This window comes from Belonocnema kinseyi, chromosome 5, assembly GCF_010883055.1.
Source record: "Belonocnema kinseyi isolate 2016_QV_RU_SX_M_011 chromosome 5, B_treatae_v1, whole genome shotgun sequence".
NCBI classification, from domain to species: domain Eukaryota; kingdom Metazoa; phylum Arthropoda; class Insecta; order Hymenoptera; family Cynipidae; genus Belonocnema; species Belonocnema kinseyi.
Window position 1 is genome coordinate 130,958,054 of NC_046661.1, and position 21,699 is coordinate 130,979,752.

The 21,699-nt window shown below is 24.7% G+C and overlaps 2 protein-coding genes across 2 annotated transcripts in view; one reads left to right on the plus strand and one right to left on the minus strand.

Annotated features, from left to right (window-relative positions):
* LOC117172624 (peregrin) overlaps positions 1-676 on the plus strand; it is a 60,003-nt gene extending 59,327 nt beyond the window's left edge. The window contains exon 8 of the mRNA XM_033360723.1: positions 304-676. Coding sequence (XP_033216614.1) covers positions 304-481 — 178 coding nt within the window. The 3' untranslated portion in view covers positions 482-676. The remainder of the gene's footprint in view (positions 1-303) is intronic.
* A 94-nt stretch (positions 677-770) lies between these two features.
* LOC117172625 (beta-ureidopropionase) lies at positions 771-18,296 on the minus strand. The gene is made up of 5 exons (XM_033360724.1): positions 18,101-18,296; positions 14,785-15,035; positions 13,909-14,297; positions 6,011-6,328; positions 771-855 (listed from the first exon to the last, which is right to left on the minus strand). The coding sequence occupies exons 1-5, from the start codon at positions 18,196-18,198 to the stop codon at positions 772-774; spliced, it is 1,140 nt and encodes a 379-aa protein (XP_033216615.1). The 5' UTR covers positions 18,199-18,296; the 3' UTR covers position 771.
* Between the last annotated feature and the right edge of the window lie 3,403 nt (positions 18,297-21,699).

Sequence of the window (21,699 nt, forward strand, 5' to 3'; positions counted from 1 at the left end):
TGATAAAAATTCAAACATTTTTGTTTGTTTGAAAACTATTTTTTTTACTGAAAATGCAAATGTTTATTTAGTAGAAATTAAATTTTTTAAACTAAAAATTGAACTGCTTAATTGTTGGTTGAAAACGGAACTTTTTTATTTCAACATACAACAATTTGGTTGAAAATTGATCGTTTTTAGTTGAAAATTCAACTATTTGTTTGACAATCGATGTATTTTGTTGACAAATTGCCTTTTTTTGTGTATAAAATGAGTCCTTTTGGATCATTTTTAAATGTACTTTTAAAAATGTTGAAATTACAGGCAGTGGTTGCCAGGTGAAAAACTGGAGAAACTGGGTGTCTCGCAAGAACTAGACGAGGCAAAACTAATTGAATCCCGAAAGCCAACGGATAGAAAAGCTGTTAAAAAAGCCTACCAAGAAGCTCTTCACTACAGAAAACAGACTCACAATACATTGAATGTAACCGCGACGAGTTAGGACTTCACTAGTTCGTAATTCTTAATTAATTATTTAATTAATTTTTTATAATTTTTTTTTAATATAAAGAAACCCCGTAGTATTAATTTATTATACAATTTAAGGATTCAAGAAGGATTTTATCCAGAATTTATTTATTTCTTAGTCTACAAAAAATTTTCGTTTAGATTTTTACATATTTCTTCCTAGTCTAGATTTCGTAATTTAGTTTTTAATATAATTAATGATAATCAGTAAAAAAAATGACTGAATGACAGTTGGATTAATGCACGAAAAGAGTGATTTTTTAATCACTGTCGCACGATTTGCGGCTCGTAATCCAATTTACTTGCTTCGGCAAGTTCCTTCGCGTACAAATCTAGCCTTTGGGTCATCTGAAAATAAAATTTTTAAAAAATAAACTGCAAGTTTTTAAAGTAAAATTTAAGCAAGGAGAATTTCAGGGATCCGAGGGAAATTTTTCTTTCCATTTTGTTACGGCCGAAAAATCGGCATAACCGGAAAATGCAAATTCGAATTAAAAGTGCGCTTTATATATTTTATATGACTAATTCTGAGCTGAAAGTGGAAATTGTCGAAAAAGCAGGAAATGACCGTGAATTTATTTTTTGACCGGAAATTTGATAAATTTTGACAGAGAAAAAAAAATCTTCCAACTTTGATTATAACCGTTTTTTAAATAATTATGTTAATTCTTATCTTTTTTAATTACATTAAAAATTTTTTAATCGAAGATTTGTGATAAAAAAATTTTTAGTTGATCAAACTGTGAATATAAATTAATTCATGATTTTTAAAAATTTGAATGGTATTTTTAAATTTAAAAAGTAAATAATTATTTATTGTACAAGACGATACGGCATCAGTTCACAATTTTAGAATGTCCAGATTTTTACGTTTTTAAAATAAATTCAAAATAATATATTTATAATTCAAGGCTTTTATTAAATTTCAAATATAATTTCACTTTAAAATATTACATTATTAAACCATGCAATTTGAAATTTTACAATGTATAATATTCAATAATAAAAAAAGAAAATGAAATTTGAACATTACAATTTTAATTGTTCTATTTAATCAAATTTATTTTTTAATTCAAATTTTTTAATTTTGATGTATAAATTTTAAGAGAATATCTAAAAAGATTTATAAAGATTTACAAAATGGTCAAAAATGAATTTGAAGAATTTTTAAATTATTTAAAATAAAGATAATTTTACTTTTAATTTGAACTGGGAATTTTCAATTTTTTACAAATTTATAGATGGAACTGGAATTTAGAATAATAATAATTCTGACTTGGAAACGGAAATTTTCAAAGTTTAAAAAATTCCGCGAGCTGGTACTGAAAATTTTCGAAAAGGAGAAAAATTCTGAATTGGAACAGGAATTTTTTCTAAAGAATTTCTGAATCGGAGTTGAAGCAGGTAATTTTCAAATTTTAAGCAATTTTGACTTGAAACTGGAATTTATCGAAAATAATTATAATTTGCCTTGGAACAGGAAATTAAAAAATTTAAATAAGTTCCGAGCTGGAACAGGGAATTTTTTAAAAGAATGAATTCTAATTCTAAGTTGAAACTGGTTATTTTCGAAAAAAGATTAAAATTATGAATTTGAACAACAAATTTTCAAAAAAATTATAATTCTTAGTTGAAACTGAGAATTTTTCTAAAATAATTAAAATTTCCATTTTAAACAGGGAATTTTCAGTTTTTAACCAATTCTGAGCTGGAATTAGAATTTAAAATTACTTAAAATGGTACGATTTTGAAGATTTTTAAATTCATTGATAGATTCTTCAATTTAGAACACGGAAAATGATAACGTGGATTTATATTTTTGGAACTGAATCTGCTTCTTTGAACTCTACAATTTATAAAAGTTAGAAATTTTGAATTTAGGTTTTGTTACTTCAAATGAAACAATTTTTAGATTTAGTGTTCGATTTTTTAAAATTTTATTGACCGTGGAAAATTTTTGCGAAGGGAACAAAGCCGGGACATGACTAAGAATTTTTTTTCTTTAATCAAAACGGCCACCCTGAAAATAATATTTACTTGAAGTAGGGAATTTTCCAAACGAATTATAATTCTGAGTTGGGAAAGAAGATTTTAGTAATAAATAATTTTGACTTTGATTTAAGGAATTTTCTCAAAAACAGGAAATGAAAAAAAAAATTATAATTCTAAGTTTGCGTATGGAATTTCAGTAGAAAAATCTATTTTTGAGTTTTGGGTAGAGAATTTTCCTGAAGAATTAACATTTTTACTTTGACAGGGTGCATTTTAGTAAATAATTTTAATTTTGACTTTTGGAACAGGAAATTTCAGTAAAGAATAATATAATAAATAAAATAATGTTTAATTTGGATCCGGGAATTTCAGTAAATAATTAAAATTTGGATTTTCGGACTGAGAATTTCTTTAAAAAATCATAATTTTTACATTGGGATAAGAAATTTCAGTTGGGAATTACAATTTTTAATTTGGAACAGAAAATTTAGATAAAAATTATAGTTTTTAATTTGAATCAGGGAATTTAAGTAAAGAATTTTAATTTTTAAGTTGGAACTGGGAATTTCAGTAAAGAATGTAATATAATAAATAAAATAATGTTTAATTTGGATAAAGAAATTTCAGTAAAGAATGATAATTTTTAGTTTGGAACAGGCAATTTCAATAAAGAATTGTGATTTATATTTTTGGACAGGGAATTTTCCTGAAGAATTATAATATTTACTTTGCAGCAGGAAATTTCGGTAAAGAATTATAATTTTTATTTTGAGACAGGAAATTTCAGTAAAAAATTATAATTTTCAATTTGGAACAGGGAATTTTTGTGAAGAATTACTACAATTTTAAATTTGGACAGGGAATTTGAATAAAGAATGTAATATAATAAATAAAATAATAATTAAAATTATGATTAATTTGGATAAGGAAATTTCAGTAAGAAATTACGATTTTTAATTTGGAACAGGAAATTTAGGTAAAAAATTATAATTTTCAATTTGAAACATGGAATTTTAGTGAATAATTATAATTTGGATCTTCGAACAGGGAATTTCAGTAAAGAATAATATAATAAATAAAATAATGTTTAATTTGGATCCGGGAATTTCAGTAAATAATTAAAATTTGGATTTTCTGACCGAAAATTTCTCTAAAAAATCATAATTTTTTATTGGAACAGAGAATTTTAGTAAAAAATTACAATTGTTAGTTTGAAACAGACAATTTCAGTAAAGAATTATAATTTAGATTTTCCGACAGAGAATTTTCCTGGAGAATTATAATACTTACTTTGGGGCAAGGAATTTCAGTAAATACTTAAAATTTGAATTTTTGGTCTGAGAATTTCTCTAAAGAATCATAATATGTACTTTAGGAGATAAAATTTTAGTAAGGAATTACTATTTTTAATTTGGAACAGAGAATTTGAGTAAAAAATTATAATTTTTAATTTAAAGCATAGAATTTCAGTAAATAATTATAATTTTTAATTTGGAACAGGAAATTTTCGTGTTGAATTATAATTTTCACTTTGGACAGAGAATTTTAATAAAGTATGTAATATAATAAATAAAACAAGGTTTAATTTGGATAAGGAAATTTCATTAAAGAATCATAATTTAGATTGTTGGACAGAGAATTTTCCTGAAAAATTGTAATCTTTACTTTCGGGGCAGGGAATTTCAGTAAATAATTAAAATTTGGATTTTCGGACTGAGAATTTCTCCAAAAAATTATAATTTTTACTTTGGAACAAGGAAATTTAGGTAAAAACTTATAATTTTCAATTTTAATCACGGAATTTTCCTGAAGAATTATAATTTTAACTTTGGATAGGGAATATTAGGAAAGAATATAATATAATAAATAAAATAATAACTAAAATAATTTTCAATATTTATTAATTTTTTATTATTATTTTATTATTTATTTATTTAATATTTATTATATTTATGAATTATAATAGAAAATTTTGGAAATAATTATAATTCTGACTTTGAATTTTCACTTGAAACAGGGTTTTTGTTACATAAAAATGGAATTTTTCGAAAAAATTAAAATTAGTATTTTGAAGAAAGAAGTTTAAACAATCCGATACAAGTCAAAATTCGTCAAATTTAAAAGTTCCTTTTTCCAAACTTTCGAAAAAGAGTGTAGTACTTCAAGTAATTTTTAGACTAGAAGTTGTATTTTTTAAAATTAATTTTGTTGTTGAAAAATTGTCATTTTTATTAAAAATTTATCTCTTTTTAAAAATGTAACTATTTTATTAAAAATAAATAATGAAAATTCATCAATTCACTTGTTTTGATTTAAAAAAACTACTTTTTTGGTAGAAAATAAACTTTTTTTTTTGGTATAAATCAATTTTTTTCTTTGGTTGAAAAAGAAACTCTTTTGTTGAAAATTATTTTTTCAATTGAATATTTATTTAAATTAAACATTACATGGTTAAAAATGACCTATTTTTATTGAAAATTTGTTTCTTTTTTAGTTAAAAATAATTTTTTTCTTAAATTTAAAATTAAAATACTATTCCAGTTGAATAGTCCATAATTTTAGTTCATAATTTTAGTTTTTTTGTTTAATATTCATATTTTCAATGAGAATTTAATTTTCAATTTTTGGTTGAAAAATTATCCTTTTTAGTAGAAAACTCATTTTTATTGTTGTTTAAATTTTAAATATTTCAGTTGAGAATTCATCATTTTGGTTGAAAATTCATCAGTTAAGATGAAAAATATATATACCTTTTTTTATCAAAAGTTTAACTATTCTATTTTCTGTTGAAAATCGATTTTATTTTCTATTTAAAAATTCGAATATTTAATTGAAATTTTGCCTCTTTTGATTGAAAATTCAACTATTTCGTTAAAATTCATTTTTTTGTTTGAAAAATTATATTTGTTTATAGCAAATTATTCCTTCTGTTTGAAAATTAATCTTACTGTTCAAGAATAAATCGTTTTGGTTAAAAATTCAGAACTGGTTGAAAATTGAACTATTTTGTTGAAAATACGTTGTTTTTTTTGGAAAATTAATTTTTTTTTACTGAAAGCTTAACTATTCCATTTTTTTGTGTAAAAAATAGATATTTTTTAGTGGAAAATTTAAGTCTTTCTTGAAAATTTAATAATTGTGCAATTTTTGTCTTTCTTGTGTTAAATGATGTTTAAAATGAACGTCATGATTTAAAATAAATGTTTGCATCTTGTGAAAAATATGCATATGTTAAATTTATTTGACTCGGAAAATGGAAAAACCAGGAAATGATCGAGAATTTGAATTCTCCCGCCTAATCCCTGCCCCGATTCTAATTTTTTGAAATCTTTTAAATTGATTGGTAAAACTTAAAAATTGACAGGGAGAAAACCGGAAAATGGTGGTGAATTAAAAAAAAATGCATTGGATAGACATCCGGAATTCAAATTTAGATAATATTTTTTTTCTGTCAGTAACGAAATGGAAGGAAAATTTCGTTCGGATCCCTGGAGAATTTCGATGAATTTACCCTGAATCCCCATTTGTCTTTAGCTTGGCGACAAAGATTTAGGTCCATTTCCACAAGTTGGATTCCGTCCTTGTTTCGACTTAATCCTGGAGTTCTGGAGCCATCAGGAGCACTTGCATAACTGGATCCATAAAAATGGCCAAAATCTTTGTGGGCTGGTTTTCCGTCTCCGGATGTAAATTCGTTGGGGAAAGTTTCAGTTCCGACACGATTTATGGCAAAGGTGTAATAACTGTTTGCAATCGCTGCATTTCGAGCTTCGATCGACCAAAGAGGTTCTGATAAAGTTCCAACTGTTGCACTCGGGTTGAAAACAAGCTGAGAATTCAGGACATTTTGGTTTATAATGAAATTAGTATATTTTTATTTCCCCTCATTCACCTCCCACAATTTCCCTTTATTTCCGCTACTCCTCTTCCCCTATTTCCTTTAATACCTAATTTCTCCTTTTTCAGTTACTTACCTTCCCATCATTTTCTCTACTTTCCCTCTCCTACTGATCCTCATTTTTATCTCCCCTATTTACCTTTACTTACAATCTCTTCTCCTGTTTCCCCTCTTTAATTTCCGTATCCTTGTTCTCTTATCATTTCCCCTCACTTGTCTTGATCCGCTTCCTCTCATTTCCCTTACTCTCCTTTATTTTCCTTCCTGTCCCACCTCTTATTTCACTTGCTTCCCTCATTTCCCCTCTCCTCACTTCCGCTATTTCTCCACCTCTAATTTGTCCTGATTCCCCTCGCTTAAATTTTCCTTACTTCTACATTCCTCTTATTTCTCCTACTCCCGCTCATCCCTAATAGTCCCCTACTTCTCATTTAAATTGCTACGCCTACTGTAATTACTCCCTCACTCTCTTACTAACTTAATAATGTCCCTCTCTTACAGACCCTGATTTTTATTTCTCCTACTTACCTTCACTTAAATCCCTTCTCCTACTTCCCGTTTTTAATTTCCTTAGCCTTGTTCTCTTATAATTTCCTCTCACTTGTCTTGATCCGCTTTCTCTCATTTTCCTTACTCTTCTATATTCTCTTTACTGTCCCAACTCTTATTTTTCTCACTACTCATTTTTTAACCCTTCCCTCACTTCCACTATTTCCCTACCTTTCATTTGCCTAATAGTCCACTACTCCTCATTTAAATTGCTACCCCTACTGTAATTACTCCCTCACTCTCTTACAGACTTAATAATGTCCCTCTCCTATAGACCCTGATTTTTATTTCCCCTACTTACCTTTACTTACAATCCCTTCTACTTCCCCTTTTTAATTTTCTTAGCCTTGTTCTCTTATAATTTCCTCTCACTTGTCTTGATCCGCTTCCTCTCATTTTCCTTACTCTTCTATATTCTCCTTATTGTTCCACCTCTTATTTCTCTCACTACCCCTTTTTGAACCCTTCCCTCACTTCCGATATTTCTCCACCTCTCATTTATCCTAATTCCCCTCGCTTAAATTTTCCTCACTTCTACATTCCTCTCCTCATTTCTCCTACTCCTCCTCATTTCTAATAGTCCGCTACTCCTCTTTTAAATTGTTACGCCTATTGTACTCACTCTCTTACTGGCTTAATAATGTCCCTCTCCTACAGACCCTGATTCTTATTTCCCCCACATACCTTTACTTACAATCCCTTCTACTTCCCCTTTTTAATTTCCTTATCCTTGTTCTCTTATAATTTCCTCTCACTTGCCTTGATCCGCTTCCTCTCATTTTCCTTACTTTTCTATATTCTCCTTACTGTACCACCTCTTATTTCTCTCACTCCCTCCTTTTTTAACCCTTCCCCCTCTTCCGCAATTTCCCCACCTCTCATTTGCCTTAATTCCCCCCGCTTAATTTTTCCGTACTTCTCCATTCCTCTTCTCATTTCTTCTACTCCCGCTCATCTCTAATGCTCCCCTACCCCTAATTTAAATTGCTACACATACTGTACTTACTCTAACCTCTCTTACTGAATTAATTTGTAATAATTTCCTATATTTCCCCTCCCCTCACTTCCTTGTAATGAACTTAATTTTTATTAATTTCTCACAATTCCCCTCCCTTAAAATCGCTTTCCCCACTTCCCCTCCCTAATTTCTGCTTATTTCCCATACTCCCGTTCTCCTTATGTCTCCTACTGCCCCTCATTTTCCCTTCTTCATCAAGCCTTACGTCCTATACTGCCTAAGTATAATTTCTTTTACTTTGCTTTCGCTCATTTCCCTTGCTGCCACTCCCACAATTTTCCCTTAATTCTCACCCTTTCCCCATATTTCCCCTAATTTACTTAATTCCGTTAAGTTTCCCTTACCACTCCCCCCCCTCTATTTCCCCTAGTTCCCCTTCTAGTATGATCCTCATTTATAATCATTGCCCCTACACCCCCTTACTTACACTCACTTTTCATACTTCCCCTTTAATAATTTCAGATTCCCGGAAAAATGTATTATGAAACAGATTTTTTTGTTCGAGAAATTAAATTTAAGAGAAAATTTAAAAAGATTTCAAATTCAAAAGTTTATTCAAATTCCCAGTGGGCACAAAATTTGGCGACGTCTTTATGACATCGTTACGACATCCTTACGGCAACTTTACGAAATCCTATGTCCATGTCGTTCCGCTGTCTTTGCGATGTCGTAAAGACATCGTTAAACCATACGACTTATTTACGATATCGTAAAGACACCTTAGCGACATGGACATAGGATGTCGTAAAGTTGTCGTAAAGATGTCGTAACGATGTCGTAAAGACGTCGCTAAAGTTTGTGCCCGCTGGGTTATCTAAAAATAGTCTGGAATATAGATCCTCCAGGTAGAGTTCTGCCACAAATTCCCACTGTTTTGATTGGCTACGATTTAACCGGAAGCAGAAGTGATGAAAAGCGCGCACTTTTCAAACCAAATTTTACAATAAATTCACAATTCTTAAGAATAAAATGAGGAAGAAGATAAAATAAAATATAAACATGTCAAAACTTTATGAAATTTATGAAAATAGAAATATTGAAAAAAGAACTATTTCATTTGGTGTTTAAAAGTTAGTTTTGTTAGTTGAAAATCCAGGTATTTTTATTAAAATACGTCTCTTTTAGAAGAAAATTAATCTTGTTAGGAAAATTTAATTATTTTGTTAAAATTTGTTTTTTTTTGGATTAAAAAATCATTTTTTCAATTGAAAATTTCACAATCATTCTTGTATTTTCTTAAATTTAGTGTTTTTTGGTAGAAAATTAATCTTCTTGATTATCATATTTGGTTGAAAAATAGTTCTTTGTTTGATTGAAAAGTAATTTTTTTAAATTTTAATTGAATTATTCGATATTTGTTTGAAAAGTGATCTTTTATCGTTGTAAGTTCAATCATTTGGTCAAAAAATAATGTATTTTGTGCAAGGTTAATTTTTTTAGCAAAAGGTTAAGATTCGTAGTTGAAAATTCATTTTATTAGGTGGAAGGTACATCATTTTTATTAAAAATGTATTTCTTTTATTGAAAATTGATTTATTTTGTTAAAAATTTGTTTTGTTTGAAAACATTTTTTAACGGAATTTAGAAATATTTTATGTTTGATTTAAAATTTACATTTAGAAATTCAAACTATTTTCTTGAAAATTCATATACTTATTTAGTGGCAAATTTGTTTTGTGTGAAAAATTGATATTCTCGATTAAAAATTGATTTCTTTGTTTTGAAAATTCAACTATTTCCTGGAAAATCCATTTTTTTGGATAAAAAATTTTGTTGTTGAAAATTCAATTACTTAGTTAAGATTCGCGTATTTTGTAGAAAATTAATGTTTATGGTTTAAACTTATTCTTTTCGCTTGAAAATTCGTCTTTTTTTGGTAGAAAATTAATTTTCTTAGTCCATTCGGGTTTTGGTTCAAAAGTGATATTTTTTAGATAAAAAGTTGTTAACCATTTGATTGAAAATGAATGTATTTTGTCAAAAGGTAATTTTTTTTAGAAAATGAATGTTTGTTTTTAGAATTTCATTTTTTTCGTTGAAAGATTATTCAGTTTCGTTAAAAATTTCGTTCTGTGACTGAAAATTTATTTATTTTGTTTGAAAAAAATCATCTTCGTTGGAAATTCATCTCTATGGCTAGAAATTCAACTATTTGGTTAAAAAATCGGTTTCTGGGGTAAAGATTTATCATTTTCATTGCAAATATTTTTTTGATGGGTAGAAAATTTATCTTTCTGGTAAAAAATTCCTACATTTTGTTAGAGATTGGTCTTTTTTGGTAAAATGTTTATCTTTTTGGTTAGAATTTCAATTAATTTGTTACAAATTCATTTTTTTGTAGACAAAATTCAAAATTTTATTTCAAAGTCATCATTTTTCTTGAAGATTTAGTAGAACATTTTTTTAATATATACTTTAAAGTTTTAAATTGAACTTTTTCGTTTGCTCAACTTTAAAAAAATCTTTTTAACAAATTAAAAAATTTTCCACAGATTACATTTTTTTTAGATTTACAGGAAAATATTCGAATGATTCAAAATAATTTTAAAACATTCAAAAAGATTATAAATTTGAGAAATATTGAAATCATTTTAAAATCCTTTTAGAAAGTTTAGAACTTTTGAAAAGATTCCAAAATAATTTAAATCTTCAGAAAATTGCAAGAAAATTGATTAAAAATGCAGGTATGTGAAGATTTTGAAAAAAGAAGTTTTTTAAAATTGTGTAAGGTTTCAAATTGATAAAAAAACTTTCTTTTAATTTCTGGAAAAATTAAAAATGGTTTAGATTTGTTTGTTTGAAAAATTAATTTAAAGTGGTTATAAAAAAAATATATTTCAAAAACAGTCACAACATTTTAAAAGATTGTCATAATTATCATAAAAGTACTTAGAAGATTGAACGGCAATTTTTTTAATTTAGCAAAAGTTTAAAAAAAAATGTATATAAAATCATTTTGAGAGATATTTATTCAGAAGTTTTGAAAATATGAGAAAATAATTTAGAATTGGAAAAGATTACAAATTTTTTAAAACCAAATGTAGATTTTTGATGGTTTCGAACAACGAAATCAGAATATTTTAAAGAATTTTTAAAATTTTGAAGAAAAGAAAAAAATGTTCTTAGGATTCTTAGTAAATTTGAAAAAAAGTAATTTTAAGAGAATATTTCAAAAGATTTCAAATTCTAAAGATTTTCAAAATTATTCAAAAAGAGTCTGAAAGATTTAAAAACAATTTCTACAATTGTGCACAATAGAAAAATTAGAATTTCGAACAAAAAGAATAGAATCTTTTTAGGAAGTTTGAAAAGATTCCAAAATAATTTAAAGCTTTTTAAAATTTTGTAAGGTTTCCAGATAATAAAAAAACTTTCTTTAAATTTCTAGAAAAATAAAAACTGGTTTAGTTTTGCTTCTTTGAAAAATTAATTTAAAGAGATTATTAAAAAAAAAAAACAGTGACAAAATTTCAAAAGATTGTGAAAATGGTTTAAAAAAGTGTTTGTAGGATTAAATGGCAATTTTTTAATTTGGGACAACTGAAAAAAAATTAGTTAAAATAATTGTAAGAGATATTTTTATAGAAGTTTTAAAAATATCAGAAAGTAATTCATATTTGGAAAAGATTACAATTTTTTAAAAACAAAATGTAGATTTTTGAAGGTTTCGAACAAAAAATTAGAATCTTTTTAAGAATTTTGAAAAGTTTCAAGCGAATAATAAAAGTTCTTATGATACTTAGGACAATTTTGAAAAATTAATTTTAATATAATATTTAAAAAGATTTCCAAAACTATCAAAAAAGAGTCTGAAACATTAAAATTTTACACAATAAAAAAAGAGAATTTCGGACAAAAAATTAGTATCTTTTTAAGAATTTTGAAACGTTTCTATAGAATTTTTTTTTAATATTGACAGGAAAATATTCAAAAATTAATTTTAAAAGAAAAAGAAAGGTTTCAAATTTAAAAAATTACCAAAACACACACATAAATGTAGAATTTTGAACCACAAAAAAAAGGATTTCGAACAAAAAATTAGAATCTTCTTAAGAAGTTTGCAAAGTTTCAAGAGAATACATTTTGTTTTAAGATCCACACAAAAATATTCGAATGATCCAAAATGATTTCAAAACATTGAAAAATATTTCGAAAATTAAAAAAAATTCTGGAAGATTTTAAGGCAACTTTTTTAACTGCAGAATTTTTTTTAAATTTTAGGAAAGTTGAAATCACTTTTAAAACCTATTTAGATTGTTTATAAGTTTTGAAAAGATTCAAAAAATAATTTAAGTCTTCAGTTGATTGTAACAAAATTGATTAAAAATGTAGATTTTTGAAGATTTTGGAAAAAGAAGCTTTTTAAAATTTTGTAAGGTTTCAAGATAACAAAAAGCTTTCTTCAAATTCCTGGGAAAATTAAAAATAGTTTAAATTTTTTGGTTCAAAAATTAATTTAAAGGGAATGTTTAAAAAATATTTCCAAACAGTCAAAACATTTCAAAAGATTGCCAAAATTATGAAAAGGAATCTGGGAGATTGTAAGGACACTTTTAAAATTTTCCAAAATTAAAAAAAATGGTAAAATTTGAATCATTTTGAGATATGTATTTAGAAGTTTTGAAAAGATTAGAAAATAATTCAAATTTGGGAAAGGTTAAAAAAAATTTATACAAAATGTAGATTTTTAAAAATTTCGAACAAAAAAATAAGAATGTTTTTAAGATTGTTGAAAAGTTTCCAGAGAATAAAAAAATGTTTTTGGGACTCTTAGGAAGTTTTGAAAAATTAATTTAAAGAGAATAATTAAAGAGATTTCCAATTCAGAAGATTTTTGGAATTATGAAAAGAGTGTGCAGAAGGTTTAAAGGTAATTAAAAAAATTTTGCACAATTAAAAAAAGTAGGATTTCAAACAAGAAAATTTAGAATCTTTTTAGGATTTTTAAAATTTTCAAGAATACATTTTTTTAAAGATTCACACGAAAATATTCAAAAATTAATTTAAAGAGAATATTTATTATGATTTCAAAACGTTTAAAAAGATTTATGAAATTTTAAAATCTTCAGAAGTTTGCAAAATCTACATTTTTAATAAATTTTGAAAAAGGATGCTTTTGAAAAATGTGAAAGGTTTCAAGATAATACAAAAACTTTCTTCACATTCCTAGGAAAATTATAAATGACTTAGATTTTTTTTGCGTGACAAATTATTTTAAAGAGAATGTTAAAAAAGATTTCAAAGCATTTCAAACGATTTCCAAATTTATAAAAAAAGAATTTTGAGGATTTAAAGGCAACTTTTAAAGTCTTCCACAATTTAACAAAAAAATTTGGTAAAATTCAAATTATTTTAAGAGATCTGTATTTAGAAGTTTAAAAGAGATTAAAAAACAATTTAAAATTTGAAAAGGTTTCAAATTAAAAAAAAAACGTAGATTTTTGACGATTTCGAAACATTCTAATAATTTAAAAAGATTTTTAGAAGCTACAGAAGTTTTGGAAAGTTACGAAAATAATGTTGAAATTGCAAAAATTTTATCTTTTTTTGCAAACTAGATTTTTCAATTATTAGGAAAAAATTAAGAAGCTTTTTGAGATCTTTGGAAGATTTCAAGCCTTTAAATTAATTTCCCAAACTACACGAAATGAGATAACAAACTGAAAGTTTGGTAAAATAATAAAAAGTGCATGTTTATTTACTAATCAATTTTTACAATTGCAACAAAATATTGTTGGAAATTTTTTCCATAATAAAATTTTATTGGTACATAAACGTTCCTTAGTTTTCTTCATTTACCTAAACTTTCAGCTTGATATCTTATTTCATGTGGTATAAAATTGATATGGACCAAATAAATTGTCGGTAAGGTAGGAATCTGATACGTATTACATGGCCTTAAAATTATAATTTTAAAATAATTTTTGAAAAAACTAGGACTTACTTCGGCTCCATTGATGCCAAACATCATCCAATTTTGAGGATGATGACGACCATAGCAAATGTTAATTGCAATTTTTCCAAAACAGGTTTCAAAAACTGGATGGCCTGTATTTCCCTCCATATAATAAGTCGATTCGTTAAAATCTCCGACTCGCGGAATGTGATTTTTTCTATGCTTTCCAATTACTTTACCGTCTGTTCCAATTAAGACACAAGTATTCCAGATTGTCTCACCATTTTTTGAGTCGCGTTCCAAAATCGGGGAAATTATTATCATTCCATTTTTTTTTGCGAATTTTGAAAGTAACAATGTGCTTGGACCTTCTTCAGCATCTTCGGCAAATTCACACCAGGGATATTTTTCTCTTGTGCAAAATGCAAAGGGCATCGCTAAAAAATTTTAATTTGAAGGCCATGTAATAGATATCCGATTCCTACTTTACCGACATGTATTCAAAATTATTCATAATTTTATATTTCCACGAATTGAGATATCCAGTTAAAATTTTGGGAAATTAAGTGAGAAACACTAAGAAAGAAACGTTATTTCGGTCCTACATTTTTGAAATTACAAAACAAAATATGTTTATAAAAAATTTTGGAATATCGTTTTTAATTTTTAGAAATTTAGGAACATAAAAACATTCCTTAGGGTATTTTATTTAATTTATCTAATTTTTCAATTTGATATCTCAATTCTTGTGAGCCGTTGCAAAAAAATGTCGGTAAAGTAGGAATCGTATAGCTAATACATGGCCTTAAATTATAATTCATAATTTATAATTTAGATACAGTACTCTGGATTTTCAAATACTTTAATTCAAATTAATAACAATTTTTTTTTAAATATTTTTTAAAACATTTTATTTAAACTTACTCCAAGCTTCTTGCAAACAAACAATGTTGGCTTTACAAACAGCTGCGTGTTCTAAATATCCAATAATTTTTTTGTGAATTGCATCCCTTTGTTCGTTAATTGGTAAAGTTGTTGGTAAAACAATTGAATTTTGAATTAAACCAACTCGAACTATTCGAGGTGGCCTCAAATTTTCTGAAACCGGATTTCCCAATTTCCATCCTTTTACTTCGCATTGTGATGTTTCCGGAAGTTGTGGTAATTTTATTTCTCTAAAACATGAAAATTCATCTTATTAGACATGATAAGAATGAAAGAAAAAGAAATAAATTAGATTACTATAAGCCTATTTATAAATAGCGGTAAAAGACAGGAAATAGTAAATAAAATAGAATAAAATAAAAAGTTGTAATAGCTGTTAGTTTTTTAGATTTATTTGTTTATATAGATATTATTTTCCTGAGATTCTTCAGAAAATTAAAAAAGAGTTTTGAAGATTTCAGATATTTCAAATCAAAATTTGAACGAAACAGTTTATTTTTATTTAATTTATTAATTTAGTATTTGTTATTTGAATGATTTTTTAAATATTTTTTTTTATTTGTTTTAAACTTTTTACTAGATGAATTTTTAACCAAAAAAGGTGAACTCTAAACGAAAATTATAATCCATAAATAATATTGCTACAAAAAATATTTTAATTCTGAATAAAAAACAGTTAAATTTATTTTTAAAAATTGCCATAAAATCTTTCAGATTCTTGTATGACAATTTTAAAAATATTTTGAAATGTTTCCAAATCTTTTTAAATGTTCTCTTCATATTAATTGTTCCAAATAAAAAATCTCTCAATTTTCCCATGAATATTAAGAAATTTTTTTAATTATGTTGAAACCTTTTAAACTTCTTTAAAAACTTAAAAACCTTATTTTAAAATCTTCAAACATTTAAATTTACAAATAAATCTGGGAAATTTCAAAATGATTCAAATGTGTCCAAAATTTTAGAAAAATCTTGAAAAAATGAAAAACTTAGCTGTAAAATCTTCTACATTCATTGAAAATTCTCCCAGGAATTTTAATAAGAACGGTTTAATTCCCTGAAACCTTACAAAATTCTTAAAAAGCTTCCTTTTTACGAAATCTTCAGAAATCTACACACATTAGATGTTAAAAATTTTTTTTTTAATTTTTAAATTATTTTAGAATTTTTACATAACTTCGGAATATCTGTTTAGACATTTTAAAGTTTTTCCAAAAACTTTTTATAATTTTGCAAGATAAAAAAAAGTTTTCAAATCTTCCTGGTTATTTCTTTTACACATTTCGAAATTTTCAATACTCAAATTTATAATACTTTTGTGATTTTTAAAACGTATAGGAAAAAAGTTAAGAACGATTTTTAAAAAAAGGATACGATGAAGAAAATAAAGAAAGTTAATAAAAATAAAGAAATGAAATAAATAAAATAATTACAATTAATAAAATAGGCAAATTAAGAACATAAAGAATATAAAGAGAATAAACAAATTAATGTAAGTTAATAAAATAAGGATAGTAATAAAAATTAAGAAAATTAACCAAATTAAAAAAAATTTTAATGCATAAAGTAAAGAAAATTAATAAAATAAAGAAAAAAATGCAAAAAATAAAAAAATGAATATAATAAAGAAGAAACGAAAAATTTAAAAAATTACTAAAGTATGTGGAAAGTAGAGAAAATTAATCAATTGAAAAAAAAATAATATGAAAAAATAAATAAAAGTATATAATTAATAAAATAAGCATAATTAGTAAAATAAACAAAATTAAGAGTAAAAAAATTGAGGTAATGTAGAAATAAATGAAATAAAGAAAGTTAATAAAATTAATAAAATTCAGAAAATAAATAATATAGTAAATGAACATAATACAGAAAAGAAATGAAATAAGTAAAATACACGAAATTTAACAGAATTAGGAAAATAGAGAAAATGAATAACGCGAAGAGAATGAATATAATGAAGAAAATACATCAAATTAAGTAAATAAAGAAAATTTATAAAATTAACAAAATCAAAACACAAAGAAAATTAAGAAAATTAAGATAATAAAGAAAGTCATTAAATAAAAAAAAAACAATCAGAGAAAGCGAATAAAATAAAGAAGTTAATAAAGTAAAGAAAATTTAAGAAAAAAATAAAATGAATAAATTATAAAAATAATAAAAGAAATAAAAAAATAAAGTGAATAAAGTAAATACAATAATTAAAATGATCCAAACTAATCAAGTTGATAAAATGAAAAAATTAATGAAGTAATGAAAATTAATCAAATTAATTGAATGAAGAAATTGTGACGGCTGAAAAATTCCGAAAAATAAAATTCCCGACACTATAAAATTTCCGAATTAGAAAATTCCATAATAATAAAATTCGCGAATAATAAATTTGCCGAAAAATAAAAAGACCAAATTGGAAAATTCCCGAATAATAAAATTCCCAGCAGTTAATAATATTAAAGAATTGGAAAATTCCTGACAGAAATTTGACGAATTATAAAATATCTGAATTGTAAAATTCCCGAATTTAAATAATTAGGATTTTGTATAAATATGTTTTCTTGATTATAAATACAATAATGATTTTTTAAAATTGTTTTTAATGTTTAAAATTTCAAAAATGATGGCTTGAATTGAAAATTACAATAATTTTATATAAAATAATTTTTAAAAAATCATTGTATTTATAATCAATAAAACATATTTATAAAGACTTGTAATTATTTAAATTCGGGAATTTTACAATTCGGAAATTTTCCCATTCGGATATTTTATAATTCATCAATTTTCTGTCGGGAATTTAATTATGCGAGACTTTTCCAGTTACTTAATGTTATTTTATTTTTGGGCAATTTTATTCTTCGCGAATTTTGATTTTCGGGAATTTTCCAATTCGGGATTTTTACAGTTTCGGGAATTTTATTTTTCGCGATTTTTCAATTGTCTCAAGAAATTAAGAGAATAAGGGAAATTAATGAAATTAGAAATATTTGTAAAATAAACAAAATTAATGAAAAAAGGAAATGAATAAGATAACGAAAATTAAGAAAACAACGAAAATCAATGGAATGAAGAAATAAAGAAAGTAATAAATAAATGAATCCAGTAAATACAATAAATAGATTTTTAAAATTTATTAGCATTAAATTAATTTATTGAAGGAAATGCCTTTGTCATCGGTTATATTTATCTTATTTCACAGTACAGAAGTGTGATCAAAACAAACAAAAATGTCATTAGAAAGTCACAAGATAACTTGAACACCACTGATCAAATGTATTTTTAAAATATTTCTTACTCAGTTTTTTCACAGCCATACAAAATTCTCCTTGCCTCTCTTAATTCCGCATCCGGTAAATGTTTTTCCAAAATATCTTCGAGAGTTTGATCGTACATCTTGAAAATATAAACTCAATTAAAAATATTTTGATTTTGACGTAGGTATGTGACTTGACGCTCTAAACTTATCAAACAAGCTGGGAAATGAGATTTGAACTCTAATGATAACTCTGCACACGTCACTGTAGTTAGAATGAATGTACAGTAGTTGACATTAATGCCTTTATTATTTATCATATTTGCATGAATTTTCATTTGAAGAAGAAAAATATTCTTATTTTTTCAAGTATATTTTATAACCAGATACTCTCCCCCTTTTTAAAAATAAAGTCCTCTTTTTCCCCTGTTTTCAAAAAAACGTTCCCTTTTTTATTTTTTTTTGGCTTAAATGTGAAATTAATTAATAGAAGCTAATAAGAAAAATCAAACTTTTTTCGTTTATCATGTTTATTTTTTATTTAGATCAATTCTTTCTTTTTGGTTCAAAATTTCATTATTTTCTTTCTTTTATTAATTTCCATTACTTTTGTTATTTTATTAATTTTTTAATTTCTCTAATTCTCTTAATTTTCTTCATATTTTTAATCTTATCTATATTTTTTTATTTTAATAATTTTATTAATTTTCATTATTTTTTTTATTTTGTTTACTTTCTTTTTTATATATTTGATTGATTTCTTCTGTTTTTTGTATTTCACTTACACCAAATTCGCTTTCAGTCACCCACTTTTCACCTTTCCTATAAAACTGATGGCCCGCAGTGCGCGTGTACTCAATCAAGCATATTGCGCAATAGCATGCATTCCAATAGGAAACGGTTCAGGGGACCCTGACTGTTTAAGTTTTGACCCCTGAAAATTCAGTCCAAGAATATTTGTAGGCAACCCCGACACTGGACTAAAAGCGAGAGTTTGGTGTACTCTTTTTGGCTTATTTTTTTCTTTATTTTATTAATTTTCATTATTTTAAAAATGTTTCTTATTCTCTTGATTTTCTTAATTTTCTGTATTCTTATTTTTCTTCGCATTCTTGATTTTCTTCATTTTACTATTTGGATTAATTTTCTTAATTTTTATTATTTTAATCACTTTAATTTCTTTTTTTATTTATTTTCTTTATTTCTATCATTTTGTTCATATTTTTAATTTCCTACATTTCTTTATTCTATAAATTTCCTTTATTCTATTCAGTGCATTCATTTCGAATGATTTTCATAATTTTTATTATTTTAATCACTTTATTTATTTCATTAATTTTTTTTTATTTACATGATTTTCTACATATTTTTAATTTCCTGTATTTTTTTTATTTCATTGAATTTCATCATTCTATTTATTTTTTTCATTTTAATAATTTTCATTATTTGCTTTATTTTTTTTACATTATTATTTTTTAAAATTAATTTTCTTTATTCTTTAAATTTGATTAATTTTCGTTATTTTCTTAATTTTCTGTACTCTTATTTTTGTTTGTATTCTTAATTTTCTTAATTTCTTTATTTTCTCTATTTAATTTAATTTAATTTTTTAATTTTATGCACTTTTTTACTGTATTTTTTCTTTATTTCATTAATTTTCTTTATATTCATTCATTTGATTTGGTTAATATTTTTAATTTTCTTAATTTCTTTATTATATTAATTTCATGTAATATATCAATTTTATTTAATTATTTTAAATCTTTTTTATTTAATCAATTTTCTTCGTTTATCTATTTTATTAACTTTCTTTAGTTATTTTTTTACTTTGTTTATTTTATTTTATATTTTATTAATTTGTATTATTTTTCATTTTCCCTTCATTTCATTTGTTTTATCTTTAGTTTCTTTATATTTTTTATATTCTCTACTTTATTAAGTTTCTTTAGTTTTTTTCTTTATTTCATTAATTTTATTTATTTTCTTCATTTAATTAATTTCAATAGTTTCATTCTTTTGGACTGAGAGTCAAATTTCTTGTTGAAATTTTAACGATTTGATAAAAATTCAACTATTTTGTTAAAAATTTATCTCTTTTTCTATAAATTCAAACTGTGTGGTTTTAAATAATTTTTTTTTTTAATTAAGAATTTTAATTTAATATAACATAAATTTTTGTTGAGCACTCCTAATTTCGTGTTGAAAATTCAAGTATTTTATTAAAAATTCGTGTAATTAGTTAAAAATTTGTCTTTTTTTGTAGAAAATGTATATTTTTTCTAAATCTAACTAATTAATTTAAACGTTTTTTAATGTGGTTATAATTAATTAAGGATCAATAATTTCTGGAACAGGTTAAAAATACGGGAATCGCTAAGGCTCGCCTAGCGCGTCTATTTCTACTTAAGAAATCAATCTGCGCAATTATAAAATATAAACCACAGAAGTCAAAATCTAAATTTACTCAACAAAGTCTAAATTTTATTTCTAACGAAGATTTCGCCCTCCGACATTTGCATTTTTGTATTTTCTTTTTGTATAATTTAGCGTGTATTCAACCTTGATGTGCTTTGAGTTTTTAATTCGCGTTTTCAATTTCTATGTAAAAAATCGCATTTTCAGTTTCAATTAACTTTCAAAGCGAAAATGAGTTTCTTTATATATTTTACGTTTTATTTTAAATATTATGATCGCTTAAGTAGATAAATATATGAAAAACTACTTAAATAATAATCACATGATTTGAATTTCGCGCGAAAATATAATTTAGAAAGGGCGCTAAATTCAAATGATAAAATAAGTCTCTTCATTCTAGAATACTGAAAATAAAGCATAAAAATAATAATAATATAAAATAAGTGGAATAAATATAACTAATATATTATGATAATAATATAAAATACAATAAATGATTTGAACTCTTCTTAAATAGTAATTATTTCATTACAATTTTGTCACCCAAGGGCTGATAAACTTATTCCTCGCGCCTTCTTGTCAATTATTACAATTAGTTTTTTTCAACATTTTTTCCCTAGGAAATCAAAGAAAAATTTGTATTTCATTAAAAAAAAAAAAAACGGTTTGCGAAATTTTTGAGTGACTAATCAAAAACTAATGAATTGGGGGGCTTAGGGGTCGAAAACGACGATTAATATTTTTCATGAAGTTTACTACTCTCAAAAAAATTCCCACTTATTTGAGAAAATATCAACAATTTTTTTTCACCATTACTTTAGATTTTTCTTCATAAGGGTTGTTTCTATAAAAAAATTATTACTACACGAAATGTATATTTTTTTATCAGAACTAAATTTTACACACTTGCTTTTTATGTAATTAAGAAAATAAATGAACCCAAGAATCTTTCATTTTCTGAAACTTGTATTTGACGCTACATGCATATTTTCATTTATTGAACTTTACAAAAAATATAAAAAACATTAAGTACAGTAAGAAACTTAATTAAATTATATAATTTTATTATTTACACAATTTTCTGATAGTGGATTATTTGGTAAAAAATGGCTCATTTTTGGATTGAAAATATTTCCTGAACATCCATCGTACTTTTTTCTAAGGAGGAAAGTGAGGCGAAACTAGGAGAGAGAGAGTAGGCAAAGTAAAAGGAAATGAAGTAGGGG